General features: G+C 38.0%; 1 protein-coding gene across 4 annotated transcripts in view; it reads left to right on the top strand.

The window, feature by feature from the left end:
• Nucleotides 1-9,768, top strand: part of SEPTIN10 (septin 10) — a 59,569-nt gene extending 49,801 nt beyond the window's left edge. For 3 of the 4 annotated variants that reach the window (XM_040623686.1, XM_040623689.1, XM_040623690.1), the window contains 3 exons: nucleotides 1,698-1,830; nucleotides 6,236-6,423; nucleotides 9,534-9,768. In XM_040623686.1, coding sequence (XP_040479620.1) covers nucleotides 1,698-1,830; nucleotides 6,236-6,423; nucleotides 9,534-9,636 — 424 coding nt within the window. In that variant the 3' untranslated portion in view covers nucleotides 9,637-9,768. Of the gene's footprint in view, nucleotides 1-1,697; nucleotides 1,831-6,235; nucleotides 6,424-8,169; nucleotides 8,245-9,533 lie in introns of those variants that run through there. The other variant, XM_040623688.1, reaches the window with a different exon arrangement.
• The last annotated feature ends 4,761 nt before the right edge of the window (nucleotides 9,769-14,529 follow it).

Genomic DNA, 14,529 nt, shown 5'->3' with positions numbered 1-14,529 from the left:
CAGCTTTGTAGTACAGCTCGAAATCCGGCATTGTGATGCCCCCAGCTTTGTTTTTCCTTTTCAACAGTTCCTTGGAGATTCGGGGTCTTTTCTGATTCCATACAAATTTAAGGACTATTTGTTCCAGTTCTTTGAAAAATGTCATTGGTATTTTGATCGGGATAGCATTGAAAGTGTAGATTGCTCTGGGTAGCATGGACATTTTAACTATGTTAATTCTTCCAATCCATGAGTATGGAATATTTTTCCATCTTTTTGTGTCTTCTTCAATGTCTTTCAAGAGTGATTTATAGTTTCTAGAATATAGGTCCTTTACGTCTCTGGTTAATTCCAAGGTAACGTATGGTTTTTGGTGCTATTGTAAATGGGATGGATTCCCTAATTTCTCTTTCTTCGGTCTCATTATTTGTGTATAGAAATGCAACTGATTTCTGAGCATTGATTTTGTATCCCGCCACATTACTGAATTGCTCTATAACTTCTAATAGTTTGGGAGTGGATTCTTTTGGGTTTTCCATATAGAGTATCATGTCATCTGTGAAGACAGTCAGTTTGACTTCTTTTTTGCTGATTTGGATAGCTTTTATCCCTTTTTGTTGTCTGATTGCTGTTGCAAGGACTTCTAGTACTATGTTGAATAATAATGGTGAGAGTGGGCATCCTTGTCGTGTTCCTGATCTTAAGGGAAAGGCTCTCAGCTTTTCCCCATTGAGAATGATATTTGCTGTAGGCTTTTCATAGATGGTTTTTATGAGATTGAGGAATGTACCCTCTATCCCTACACTCTGAAGGGTTTTAATCAGGAAAGGATGCTGTATTTTGTCAAATGCTTTTTCTGCATCTATTGAGAGAATCATATGATTTTTGAATTTTTCCTTCTGGATAAAATGTATGACACCGATAGATTTGCGAATGTTGAACCACCCTTGCATCCCAGGGATGAATCCCACTTGGTCGTGATGGATAATCCTTTTAATGTACTGTTGGATTCTATTAGCCAGGATCTTGTTGAGGATTTTGGAGTCCATATTCATTAGGGGAATCGGTCTGTAATTGTGAAATTTCTTAAGTGCTATTTAAAGGAGGTGGGACCTTATTTTGTAGATAACTAATGCAGGGGAAAAAAAGATAATGAGATCTGTGGGGTTTTTTGGAAAATCTTAGGAGTGGCAAGAAGTTAGAAAGAGGAACTAAAAGCCTAGAGATCAGTTAAGACATTAGTTTGTAATAGTGAAGGCAGAAAATCACTGAGATTGAGTTGGGCTGTAGCAGAATATCTGTAGAAATCAGAGACTGGATCAACATGATGTTAAGGTCACAGACTGAACCCCCAGACCTTGGTGATCAGATACAGAGATAAGGTGAAGGGAAAAGTCAAGGATGACTTCAAAGTTTCCAGGTACAGTGATGCTAATTAACAAAGACTGAAAGAGGAATTCATCTGGGGTGAAGTGAGAATACTTCTTGTGAAGGACTTGATAAATCAGAGATTTCAGAAATCTCGTACCCTCTATTAGCTGTAGCACTGGTGGCTTTTTATGTCTCATGCTGTAGGAAATGTCATGTTTCGGGTTGCTCTGTGTAAGAGGGTATTTGTACGTGTTGTTATAGTTATAAGGCTTAACCCGAGAAGTTTGAGTGTTTGCAAGTTTCGTACATCATTTTTTAACATGAGAGCACCACAAATAACTTTTTAGTCTTCAAGAGACCTATGAAGCCAAAAGACATGAATTTTATGGTGAACGTCAGAGGAAGGAAGAAGAAATGAAGCAGATGTTTGTGCAGCGAGTAAAGGAGAAAGAAGCCATATTGAAAGAAGCTGAAAGAGAGGCAAGTATGCTGGTTTGATGTTATCTGTATTTGTTTTTTAGGTGTCCTGTTAGGAGATTCATCTCAAGGATTTAGCTGAGATGCTCTTGGAGACTACTTGTTGTTCATTAAAAAGTAGATATCTTAACACATAGTCTTTGCGTACAGACTTTAAAAAATCTGAATTCAAATAGAAATTTTGGCCTTTTTGCATAAATAGTCTTCCATTAGAAGTGGTTCACCAGGGGCGCCTGGGTAGTGCAGTCGTTAAGCGTCTGCCTTCGGCTCAGGGCGTGATCCCGGTGTTCTGGGATCGAGCCCCCCATCAGACTCCTCTGCTGGGAACCTGCTTCTTCCTCTCCCACTCCCCCTGCTTGTGTTCCCCTTCTCACTGGCTGTCTCTCTGTCAAATAAATAAATAAAATCTTAAAAAAAAAAAAAAGTGGTTCACCAAGGACTTGTATTGGACTAGATTAGTAAGAAGTGTTTTAAATGCCTTAAGTTTGAACCAGAAATGTTTCAGCTGTGGCTTGATAAAGCTTTCTTGAGAGTTCTTGAGAGTTGTTGGGATTGATGCTTGCTATGAAATGGGTAACTATGATAGCAGTTAAGTAGCTCTTTGAGTTTGAAGTCAGGCTTTCTAGATGAGTCAAGTGGTCAGATGACCTTTGGATAGCCTTGGTGCACATATGCATGTGAGTACACATAAACATCGCAGGTAATTTCCGTAGTACTATTTACTTCTAGTTCTTCAAGCAATAATTTTACTTTTATTTGAGTTAAGCTCTTTTCTGTAGACCTAACCACAATGGCTACTTTTAAGTGAAATGGCCATATTTAAGACGATGGTCAAAAAGGATGAGCTCAGAAGGGAATTTGCCATCTGTATTTTATATATGCGTGTGTATGCATCTGAGGGGAGGATGTATGTTTTTCCCTGGTCATCTGAAAGCTGGTTGACACTTCATCCCGACGCCCTTCAGTATGCATCTCTGAAGCTTAGGCACATTTTCCGCCATAACCATTGTACCAGTATTACACCTAAGAAAATTAATAGGAATGTCATAATCTCACCTGGATCTTCAGTCGAACATTCACACTTCCCTAGTTGTCCCAAGATGACCTTTTATTGTTGTGGTTCTTTTTGTTTTGTTTGGTGATTTTTTTACTTTTGTTTTTGAACTGGAATTCAGTCATAGGTCTCATGTCACATTTGGGTATTCTCTTTAGTCTCTTGTATTAGAGAATAGTCCCCTAGTTTTGAGTTATTTTTAAATATAAATATTGAGGGGAGAGTTGTGATGAGTAGGAAATAAGTATGCTGATTTTTTTTCATTAGTAGATTCATCTTTAAGATGGTAGTAGAGTAAAACTCTTTTATTTAAGAGTTTATCTCTCATGTATCATGATTCTTAGTTTCTCCAGTGAGGAGAAAAGATGTAGAAGTGGTTTCTAGTTTTTAATTTTTAAAATCCCACATAAGAATATTTTGCTTAAACGTGTATTATTTAAAAGGAAATTAAAAATTCAGGGTAACCACATGGTTGAAAGAAAAAGAGAAAGACTATTTGTCAGCAGATCCTTTGCAGACTTTTATTTTTATGGCTCAGGTGCTTTTTTTTAAGCACAAAAATGAAGGTAGTGTAAACCTAAGGCATCAACAACCAAAGTTCTCATAAGAGTTCTAAACTTTTAATTTATATACCATTAGAGGCAGTAGATTCCAGGCCTCTTTTATTAATACTACAAGGTACTTCGTGACCAGTGTTTATACTGTAAAGTCAGTATCATTAGATATTTTAGAGTCAAGGTCAGAAAAACAGGAGACCTCTGTGCTGTTGATATGCCCTTAAGACAGCATCACCAGTGTGGTACATTGTTATAACTTTTGTAAACACTACTTCTGAGTATTGGAAAATATGTTTGAATTAAATCCCTATTGTAGTGAATAGTGGAACCGTGAGTGAGTCTTGTATATGGTATAGACTGTTGCTGTCAAAAGTTGTGAACTCCACATGATGCGAATAATAGTCACACCTACCTCGCCTCCCCTTTTATTTTTTAAAATATTTTATTTTTAAAGATTTTATTTATTCATTTGAGGGAGAGAGAGAGAAGCACACTCCCCCCCTGAGCAGGGAGCCCGATGTGGGTCTCAATCCCAGGACCTGAGATTGTGACCTGAGCTGAAGGCAGACACTTAACCATCTGAGCCACCCAGGCGTCCCCCGCTTCTCCTTTTAAAACACTTTTCTCTTCATAGTATTTCTGCAATTTTTAGTAATCCTCACGAATGATATATGAAGTACCCTATAACCTTTCAAGATATTTAACAATGCATATAGAGTATGCAGCCTCCATTTAAGTAATCAGAGATGTCTTTATTAACATAATAGAAATCCACTCCTCTATCCTGTCTTTCCAGGCTTTACTCAGCTCCTTTCCCACATTTATAGGAGATGCACACATACTCAGAGAGTTGTGACTCTCTTATTTATACCACTGATTTGAATGACAACTAGATGTACCCCACCCTTTAAACACACACACACACACACACACACACACACACACACACACACACACAGCTTTTTGCAAAAGCAGGAACTATTTAAATAAGCAAATACTAAGGAACTGATGCTTCTCTGAAATGCCATCCTCAGGAATAAAAGAATCTTAGGGTAGTCTTACTTAATCTGTTTCAGTTCTTTTCTCTCTCCATTTAAATATATCTCCTATCAGGCTTTACTGGTGTACAGCACAACCTCTTCCATATTTGGAACAGTTTTTATTAGGATGGAGTTTAGCTCTTCACTTTCCACTCTCAACCTCTGATTTTTAGTAAAACATTTCTTCAGTTATTATATGCCATCTTTTCTAGAAACCAAGTCCTACTTCTTCTTTTTTTTTTTTTAAGATTTTATTTATTTATTTGAGAGAGAGAGGGCAGAAGTGCCTGCGTGCACATGCACAAGGTGGGGAGAAGCAGAGGGAGGAGCAGACTCCCGCTGAGCAGGGAGCCTGATATGGGACTCGATCCTGGGACTCCGGGATCATGACCTGAGTTGAAGTTAGATGTTTAACTGCCTGAGCCACCCAGGTGCCCTAGGTCCTACTTTTTGTATGAATGCTGCCCAGAACTGAAAATACTAAAGTTAGGGGCGCCTGGGTGGCACAGCGGTTAAGCGCCTGCCTTCGGCTCAGGGCGTGATCCTGGCGTTGTGGGATCGAGCCCCACATCAGGCTCTTCCGCTATGAGCCTGCTTCTTCCTCTCCCACTCCCCCTGCTTGTGTTCCCTCTCTCGCTGGCTGTCTCTATCTCTGTCGAATAAATAAATAAAATCTTAAAAAAAAAAAAAAGAAAATACTAAAGTTAATCTAACTAGATTAGAGAATTTTAAAAGTTACCTTTGTGATCTAGATTCTAGATGCTGTACTTGTGTTCTTGGCAGGCAAGGCACACAGCTGATTCATGTGGAATCTCCTCGTCCCTAGATTTTTTTTTTCCACATAAACACCAAACTATGGGAAATTTCACCTTGTAATGTTACAACCTTTTACAAACTGCATTGAGTGTACTTAGCATAAATTTATTTTTTGACTTCATAAGACAGGCTATTTTTTCCTGTTATGGTGTAAATTCTACAGTGAGTATTTTTATGAATAAAACTTACTCAGTTTAGGATTTCTTGATTTACTTTAGATAATGTAGAGACTTATAATAGGTTTTTAAGGTTCTTGATTTAAATTGATAATTGTCACTTTCCAAGCAGGTTTACCAGTGTAACTTTTTACTGTTTCACTGTACTTGGTAACTATTTGGAAACTAAGGTGTTTTTTTGATAACTCGATTTTGTGATTTGTGTCCCTCACTTTTATTGAACATGGATTTTAGAAAGTTTATTTGAAGACAAGGCTTTGTGGGGAAAATACAGAGCAAGAAAATAAAAACTCTAAGAAATGGTCAGATGTTTTAAAAACAGGTTTTTACATGAGGCTTTTTATTTATTTTTTTGTTCATGCATTTTTTGCATGGGAACTCATTTAGAATTAAAGTTACTGGGGCGCCTGGGTGGCTCAGTCAGGTGTCTACCTTTGGCTCAGGTCATGATCCTAGGGCCCTGGGATTGAGCCCGCATTGGTCTCCCTGCTCAGTGGGGAGTCTGCTTCCCCCCTTCCTCTGCTGCTCACCCTGCTTGTGCTTTCTCACTCTCTGTCAAATGAATAAAATCTTTTTAAAAAATAAAGTTACCAAGGCAGTTTCATATGTACATTTTTACTTCAAGCATGAACTTTTGAGACATCGGGAAAATTTGTAGATTACTGTGTTAGGTTGGTGTTAGCAAGTGTTGTGAAGGTGGAGAATATTCCTGTGCGTGTGCTGCCACAGTGTGTTGTTGATGGGAATTGCACCTATGTTTCACAGCTACAGGCCAAATTTGAGCACCTTAAAAGAGTTCACCAAGAAGAGAGAATGAAGCTTGAAGAGAAGAGAAGACTCTTGGAAGAAGAAATAATCGCTTTCTCAAAAAAGAAAGCTACCTCAGAGATATATCAGAACCAGCCCTACATGGCATCGGGCAGCAACCTGAAGAAGGAGAAGGACCGTAAGAAGTAAGCTATCCCCAAAACTCCCGCTCTGGTGGTTCCCTACTTCATTACTTTCTGTTTCATTGCCCTATTTGATCTTAGGCTTATCACAGTCTGTTTCCTTATTTATTATCAGCCTCTGGCAACTAAAATGTCAGCTCCTTGAGAGCAGAGACCTGTCCCTCTTGTTCACTGCTATTTCCCCAGGATCTAGAATGGCATCTGGCACATATTAAGTACTCAGTAAATATTTGCCAAAATGAGCAAATGAATGAATGACAAAATACGTCATATTGTAAAAAGGCTCAGTTACCTGAGGGGAAGAAATGGCTGCTGTTATTTCATTGTCCAGCCTGTGTTTCTAGCACACATCTAATAACTGCTGACCTACTGTTATTATGTTAAATTTCATGTCTATATGGAAGCTATATACTTTGCTGAGGAATCATAGAAGTAAAATAATATTGGATAAAAAAAATTAGTTCATTTTTTTTAACAAATTCTACTGATGATGATTTTGTGAGAATTTTTATTTTAATAAGGGAACCAGGCTATCGATTCGAACTCCTGTGCTTTGATGTCAGAGCTTGTGAAACCAATGGTGGACGTAAAGATGCAGAGGAAGGTAGAGAGGGCCCCTGTACAATGGGGCGGCCATGAGTAGCATTTGGATGATAATCTCAAGTCTTATAGGTTTGGGGTATGTGTTAAAATCATAGTTATAAGGTTTTAGAAAATAAGTTGTTTTTTTTTTCCTTTTCTGTACTTTATGTCTTTTATTTCTCCCACTTAAAGTGTCCTTGTCATTTTGCCTATTTGTTCCTGAAATTCATCGTTGACTTGTTCTGTTGAGAGTGCTTCTTGATGACTCTTTTCCTTAGTTTACTCCACCTACCTCTGCTTTGGCAGCGTCCAGCTCTCCTTTGTTCCTCACAGAGCAACATTTCTGGTTTAATTTTATCATCACATCTCATTTCAAACCCAGCATTTTCAGAATACTCTAATTTAACGTCAAAATAATTAGGAAAACATAATGTTGGCCCATGGCAGCTTTCCATTTTTGAATTATGGAGAAGTGAATCCACAGAGTTTTGGTGGGTTTAACTGACCTGTGGATTTTATGGTTTGTGGGGAAAAGAATGAATTCTCACGTTTGATCTTTGAATATAAGTTCTACATGGGCGTGGATCTTTGTTTTGTTCATTGATACATCCATCCCTGGAGCCTAGAACAGTGCCTGCTATGTAGTGGGCATGCAATTATTTGTCAAAAGAACAAATATGACTTTTAATATCTACATTTTACTCAATCATTGAACTTCAAAAGACAAACTATAATTTATTACTGCTTTAAGATATGCTTTGAATTGTAAAGCTAAGGGACCTTTTACCTGTTCTTATCCTTTCACCTTAATCCAGTGTTACTAAAATTGAATTCCCCAAGTTTATTCCATACATGAAAGACAGTTTACATTTGCTTTGTAAAAATTGTTGCCCTGCTCCACTTAAAGACCATTATTAGCATGTGCTCTTGTTTATAAAGTCAGGGCCAAGCCCATAGCTTTTTTGAGAACTCAAAAGAATTCATATTCAAGAAAACAGAGTTTGATGTCTTATTATTTTTTCTTTTCCAAAGATACCCTATAGTATATTAGGTGTATATTTCCTCCCTCTGTAAAAGCTTTGTAAAACTAATGATTCTAGTAATTTTTATTTCCTATATAGTTTTTTTTTATTGTACCAATCAAAAGGTTTTTTCTTTTCTTTCCAGCTCCAATTTTATGTAAAACAAAGGTTCCAGATCACAGAAGGTCATCACAAGCAAAAGTTATTAAAATGTTAGAAGTATGCTTTGATTTTCTTGCTGTTTTTATTTGCTGTATCACTTATTCTATATCTGGCAAATGGCTGCAGTTACTGCCATTTATGGAAAAATATTTTCAAGTATAAGGTTAATACATAAGCCACGGTGGATATCACTTTTATGTTCACTGCTGTTAGACGTTTTCATGTGGCTGGTTTGTGATGAAGCTAAATCATTTCTCCTGCTGCCCAGTTATTGTCACTTACATGCATTGTACCACAGAGCAAAGTGTCAGTGCTGTTGAAAATACAGAAGTTATTCATTATATGGCTATCTGATTGCATTTATATTCCAAGATGAACTCCTTTTTTGTACATACTAAAGGTAAAATTTGGGAAATATGTTATAAAATGTATTATGTACCTGAAGTTCTAACTTCTTAATAGTTTTTTAGAACTTTTTAAGTTTTGATACCATTATCCAATTGGTAACACGATCCTAAACTTTTGTATCAAATTATGTAGCATGGCCTTCCATGCTTCAGTGTGCCTTATTGTGGTTGACGTATTCTTGTGATGAAACAAGATGTGTTTAAAAGTAAAAACATCTAGGTATAAATCCCTTTTCTAGTGATGAGTACCTTTGAACCTGGGGTATTGCCACCCTATTTCGTTAGGATGTTTTACATACTTGTTGTTTAAAGCTCTGTCCTCCAGGGGAAAAAACGTAAGGTAGAATCATCTTATTAAAAATATTTCTTAAGAAAATAACTGTGAACAACTGAATATTAAAGATATGAAAATTCAGATAATTCATATATTAGGAGATATGTGAATTCAGTGCCTTTGTAGTATTCTTAGAACAATTTAATGCCTTTTAACTTTTTCTTAACAGTGATTGGTATATAATTTTTCATTTTTTGTACTTGAATATCTTAAATAAAATTGACATTTACTCTTGACAAATAAAATATATAGCTACATATTTACTAAAATGTGGTTAAATGACTTTAACTTTTATTTTGCAAACTGTCCTCTTAAACATTTTTTCAAAATTCGTTCATTTAATCATGTGTTTGAATTATTTTAAGACAGAGGTATATATTATCAGTATCTTTCAGAAAACAAAATGTTTTACTTAGCCTATGTCAGATTCTGAGCCATGTATTTTTTCATGCAAATAAACCCTTTCATTTCATAGTACAGTTTATCTGGACAAACAGTTTAAATTCCAGTTTTACATTTGGAATTCACAAATGTCTCTTAGCCTTTTAAAACTTGAGTAAAGTAAGTCATACGTATCACAGAAAAAGCTCTGAACTTTCTTCTCAGGATCAGTAATGCCCAGGTTCTGGATGGTGGGAGCAGGAGAACCCGTGAGTCCATGAGGGCAGGTAGCCTGTCGTACAGAGCCCAGTCACTGCCACAGCGCTGAGCGTTAGCCGAGGAGAGTGTCATCCTAGAAGCTCGATTATGTGATGTGAGTGGTGATTATCTGTAGATTTATTATATCAAACTGTGTATTAACAGCTATCCTCAACTTTAATAAAGTTACTTTTAAATGCCAGATTGGTTGTTGGCATGTTGAAACAAAGTTATTCAGTTCTCTAGTTGAAGAGACTATGGAAACCTGCCCAAAACTCTGAACTTAGCAGAGGGGTAATCATTTTGTGCTACTAGTGACTCTGCTATGAGAAAGACTCACCACATGTGCTTCAATCACAACGTGATTTTATATATATTTGGGATTCCAGGTAATATTTTATTTTAAAAGAGTTATCCTGCAAAGAGCAAAATTTTCAGACCAATTAGAACATTCAGATTCTCCTTACAATGCTGATTTATATTTCACTCTTCAGGCACAAGATTACAAAGTAAATTATGATCCACTGATACTTAAATTTAAATTTCCTGGGAACAAAATAAAGCTAGACATGTTTTGTTTAAAATTTTTTTCCATAAGGCATGTGAAATAGTTACCACTCACTACCAACCATTAATCTTTACGTACTTACCTAATTTTTAAAGTTCTTTCACATAGACTGTGATTTCAGCTTCGGAACAACACAAAGGAAAACAAATGCCTTATGGGGAGTATAATCCCCTTTTGGAGGATGAACTCAATTTAGGCTCCATTTTCCTGTTGGGCTAGGAAATGGGGATTCACATGGTTAAGGCTAGTCCTGCTGTCATGGAGCAACCAGAACAGTAACAAGATGAGAGAGCAGATTTATGCATAGAGGACGCTCAGAAAGGCTTCAGCCTCCATCCACAGAGCACAAGAAAGCACCCAGGGAACTGACTGGGTCTTGAAGGATTGGAAGCAGTTTTTCAGATACATGAATGGAGACTGGCAATCCAGGTACAAGGAATGGCATATTTTTTATAAAATCTGGGTACTCTAGAAAATCACTAACTCTGAGTAGAGTGTATAGGAGAGATGTGGGACATAAGTAAATAAGGATGAGATTTTAGAATTAGGTAGGGGACAGATCAAGAAAGAGTTCATAAACCCAATCCTGTAGGCAGTAGGAGCCATGGAAAGACTTGCCCTCACATGGTCAGTTACTCCTCCAGGGTTCGCGGGAAAGATGTACTGGAGGAGCTCGAACTGGCCTGGGCTGGCTGACTCAGTACAGAGACTGCAGTCCAGGCAAGCAGTTCTTAATACAGTGTGCAGTAGAAAAAATAAGTAGTGTTTAAAAAAATACAGATGCAGAAAGGTATATATGGTAATGGAAGTGGTAGCCATCTGGATAAATCAAAATGAATAATGACTGCAAAACAATGTCTTATGGAGATGGAAATACAGAGAGAACGAAGATACAAGACTAGTGTATTACATAAATTGGGGGAGGGGATAAATCGAGTAATCTAAGGCTCGCATTAACGGAGAGTCCCGGTCAGCCTAGAACATGAGACTTAGAGTGCACGTAGACACGGTAAAGTGTGTGACTTTCAAGCCAGTAGAAGGGACAGTAGTGCAATAAATGATCATCTGAAAGCAAACACAGGAAATAAAACAGGTATGACAACCAGAAAGCGTTTAGTAATATGGTAGATTTAGACGCAAATAAGTTAGTAGTTACCTGGATTACATGCTGTAATTTTTTTTTAGATGAAAGTCTTTAAAAATCAGCTATAAGCATTTGACAAGAGAAGTCTGAAACTTTCTCTGTCTTCATAGACAAAAGATAGGAGAAGTGCATCATGCAGACTCCAGCCAAAAGCTAATGTGTAGCTGTATTTTCTATGTATTATAAAAACTTTAAGGCAAAAGCATTGTTAGAGATGGAGATAGACTTTTCAAATATGAGAATATATAACTCCAAATTTGTATGTACATAACAGCCTTAGCGTATTTAAAGCAAAAATGATGAGAATACACGGAGAAGTATGCAAATCCACACTTGGTGGGAGATTTTCACACACCTTTTGTGTACGATAGACTAAGCAGACCCATATTGGTACAGATATTGGAGCCCTGAAGAAAACATTCAACCATATTGGCCTGTGAACAGTTACAGAGCAGTGTACCCCAAATCACAGAACGCACACTGCTTTCAGGCCCACCAGGAACAGTTATGAAAACTGACTAGGACATGTGACTACCAAGCGAGCCTGAATACCTTCTAAAGGAGTTACATCATGGGACTGTGTTCCCCGATCATAATATAATTAAGATAGAAATCAGTAATAACAAAAATTCTCATGTTTGGAAACTAAGAAATACACTTCTAAGTAACCCATCAGAAAAGAAATCAAAAAGGAAATTAGAAAAATATTTTGAGCTGAATGATAATGAAAATATTATACATCATAACTTGTGAGAAGCAGCTACAGCCATTCTTAGAGTCAAAATTTATAATCCTAAAGTCTAGTATTAGGAGGGGAAAAGGCCGAAGACCACATTCATCTTAAGAAATTAAGCAAAAATTATAAACTAAACCCAAAGCAAATAATAAAGATGAAAACAGGAATTAAATAGGAAAAAAAATCAAAAGTTCTTATATTTTTAAAAGATTATGAAAATTGATAAATTATGGGAAGAATGCCCAAGAAGAAAGGAAAGAGGCATAGAATGGCTAAAGTTGAAAACAACAACAAATCTGACATTAGAAGAAAGAGGAGTTGTGGAATGACGAACATTGCTGGTGGAAATGCAAAATGGTTCAGCCCCTGCAGGAAGTCTGACGGTTTCCCGTCCCTCATCATATGTGTTAGTTTTCTACAGCTGCTATAACAAATTGCCACACACTTAGTGGCTTAAAAACAGTGTTACAGTTTTGGAGGCCAGAAAGCTGACGTGGGTCTTACATGGCTAAAATCAAGGTGTGGCCAGGGCTGTGTGCTTTCTGGAAGCCCTAGGGGAGAATCCTCTGCCTTTTCCTGCTTCTAGAAGCCACCCACATTCCTTGACTCCATCTTGCTTCCCCCATCTTCAAAGTCAGCAGTCCTGAGTTGAATCCTTCTCACATGACCTCAGTCTGACCTTTTCCTCTCCTGTCCCTCTTCCAACTTTATAGAGACGCTGGTGATTGCATGGTGCCCACTAGCAAAATCTCTCTATCTGCTGGCTAGCAACCTTAGTTTCCCTTTGCCATGTAACCTAACAATCAAAGGTTCCAGAGATTGAGATCTAGGGAGACATTGGTCAGCCTGCCAAGTCATACAAGCCAGCAATTCCAGTCCTAAAAAATGTATTCAAGATAAATGAAAATATTTGTTCATATTAAGACCTGTACTGAAATGTTTATAGCAGCTTTTTCCATAATCTGCCAAACCGGTGACAACCCAAACGTCCATCAACTGATGAATGTATAAACAAGCTGTGGTTCATCGTACGATAGGAACACACGGATACAGGTAGACATGTGAACAAATCCAAAAGTATTATGCTAAGCCAGACACAAATGGCTGTATGACTCCATTTATGTGACATTTTTGTCAAAGCAAAACTATAAGGACAGAAATAAACTGTGGTTACCAGGCCTGCTGAGGGAGGGGGGCAGATTTACTTCAAAGGCACACAAGGAAACCTCTTGGAGTGGTGGAAAATTTTCATACACCTCAAATAAGCCTGATATTTTTTCTTAAAAGTAAAAGTTAAAAGGCAGAAACAATGGGAATGAAAAAAGAAAATGTCACTATACAGATCCTGTCAGACATTAAAATGCCATAAATAAATTTGAAAATACGGAAGTAATGATAAATTCATTTAAAAAATAACCTACTGATAAAAAAATTAATAGTAAATCTCATAATAACAGATAATCCATAATTAAGATCCTCATGAAGTTTAGGTCGAGATAGTTTCACCCAAGAATCCTAGCAGACATTTAAGGAGGAGAGTGTTCTTTCACTACTCTCCTCCCTGTAGTAGGTAGGGCAGCGCTCCCCTCTCCCCAACCACTGAAGAGGTGTGTGCCCTAATGCCCGAACCTGGGAAGCTGTAGCCTTGCCGGGCAAAAAAAAGACTGTAGAGGCTACAGCCTGGAGATGGGGAGATGGGCTTGGTCTGTCAGGTTGGGCCCAGTCTAATCATTTAGTTCCTTAGAGCTGAGACCCTTCCCTGGCTATAGTCAGAGCGGGAGTCAGAGGGGACCACTGTTGGCTCTGATGATGGAGGAAGGCGCCACAGCCAGGAACGCAGGGGCCTCCTGAAGCTGGAAAAGGCAAGGAACGGATTGTCCACTGGAGCCTCCAGAGGGAACTCAGCTGTGCTTTGATTTTAGCCCAGTGAGACCTTTGCTTAAATTCCTGCCTCTCTTAGCTATAAGTAGCTGTCACCCACAAGGTCAAAGCAGCAGGTGCCCTAAACCTTAAATTCTGCCAAGTCTGGAAGTGTAAAGCCAAGTGCACAGCTAAACACACCCCATAGGGCACCAAGCCACAACACCCACCCATGTCAAATCCATGTAGCTAGAAGTCGGAATAATGGTCATTCCAGGTGAGGAGTGGTAACTGAAGGGGGCCTGAAGGGACATTCTGGGGTCCTGGTAAGTTTCTTGATCTTGATGTTGGGTGCCACTGTTGTGTGAAAATTTGTCAGGCTGTACATTTACATGTGCACTTTAACAAGTGTTAAGAAAGGAGGGAGGGAGGGGAAGTGCCACCTTCTGAGGTCCATACACCTGGTCCCACAAAACCTCACCATGAGTTCCTTGGTCTGCATCATCCATTCTCTGTGTTATTTCTCAGTGTTTCTGACCAGTTAAAAATTTTCAGGGGCTAATAAATAGCCCCCAGTTTCCTCACCTGAGTTCTGAACAAAATTGAAAAGTAAAACTGGCAGCTGGTGGCCAGAATACCACCTTTATTGCTGACA

The sequence above is a fragment of the Ursus maritimus genome, unplaced genomic scaffold, assembly GCF_017311325.1.
Source record: "Ursus maritimus isolate PB19 unplaced genomic scaffold, ASM1731132v1 scaffold_6, whole genome shotgun sequence".
Classification (NCBI taxonomy): Eukaryota; Metazoa; Chordata; class Mammalia; order Carnivora; family Ursidae; genus Ursus; species Ursus maritimus.
Note: the sequence above shows the minus strand (reverse complement) of the source record. Positions and strands in the feature narration are given on the sequence as shown.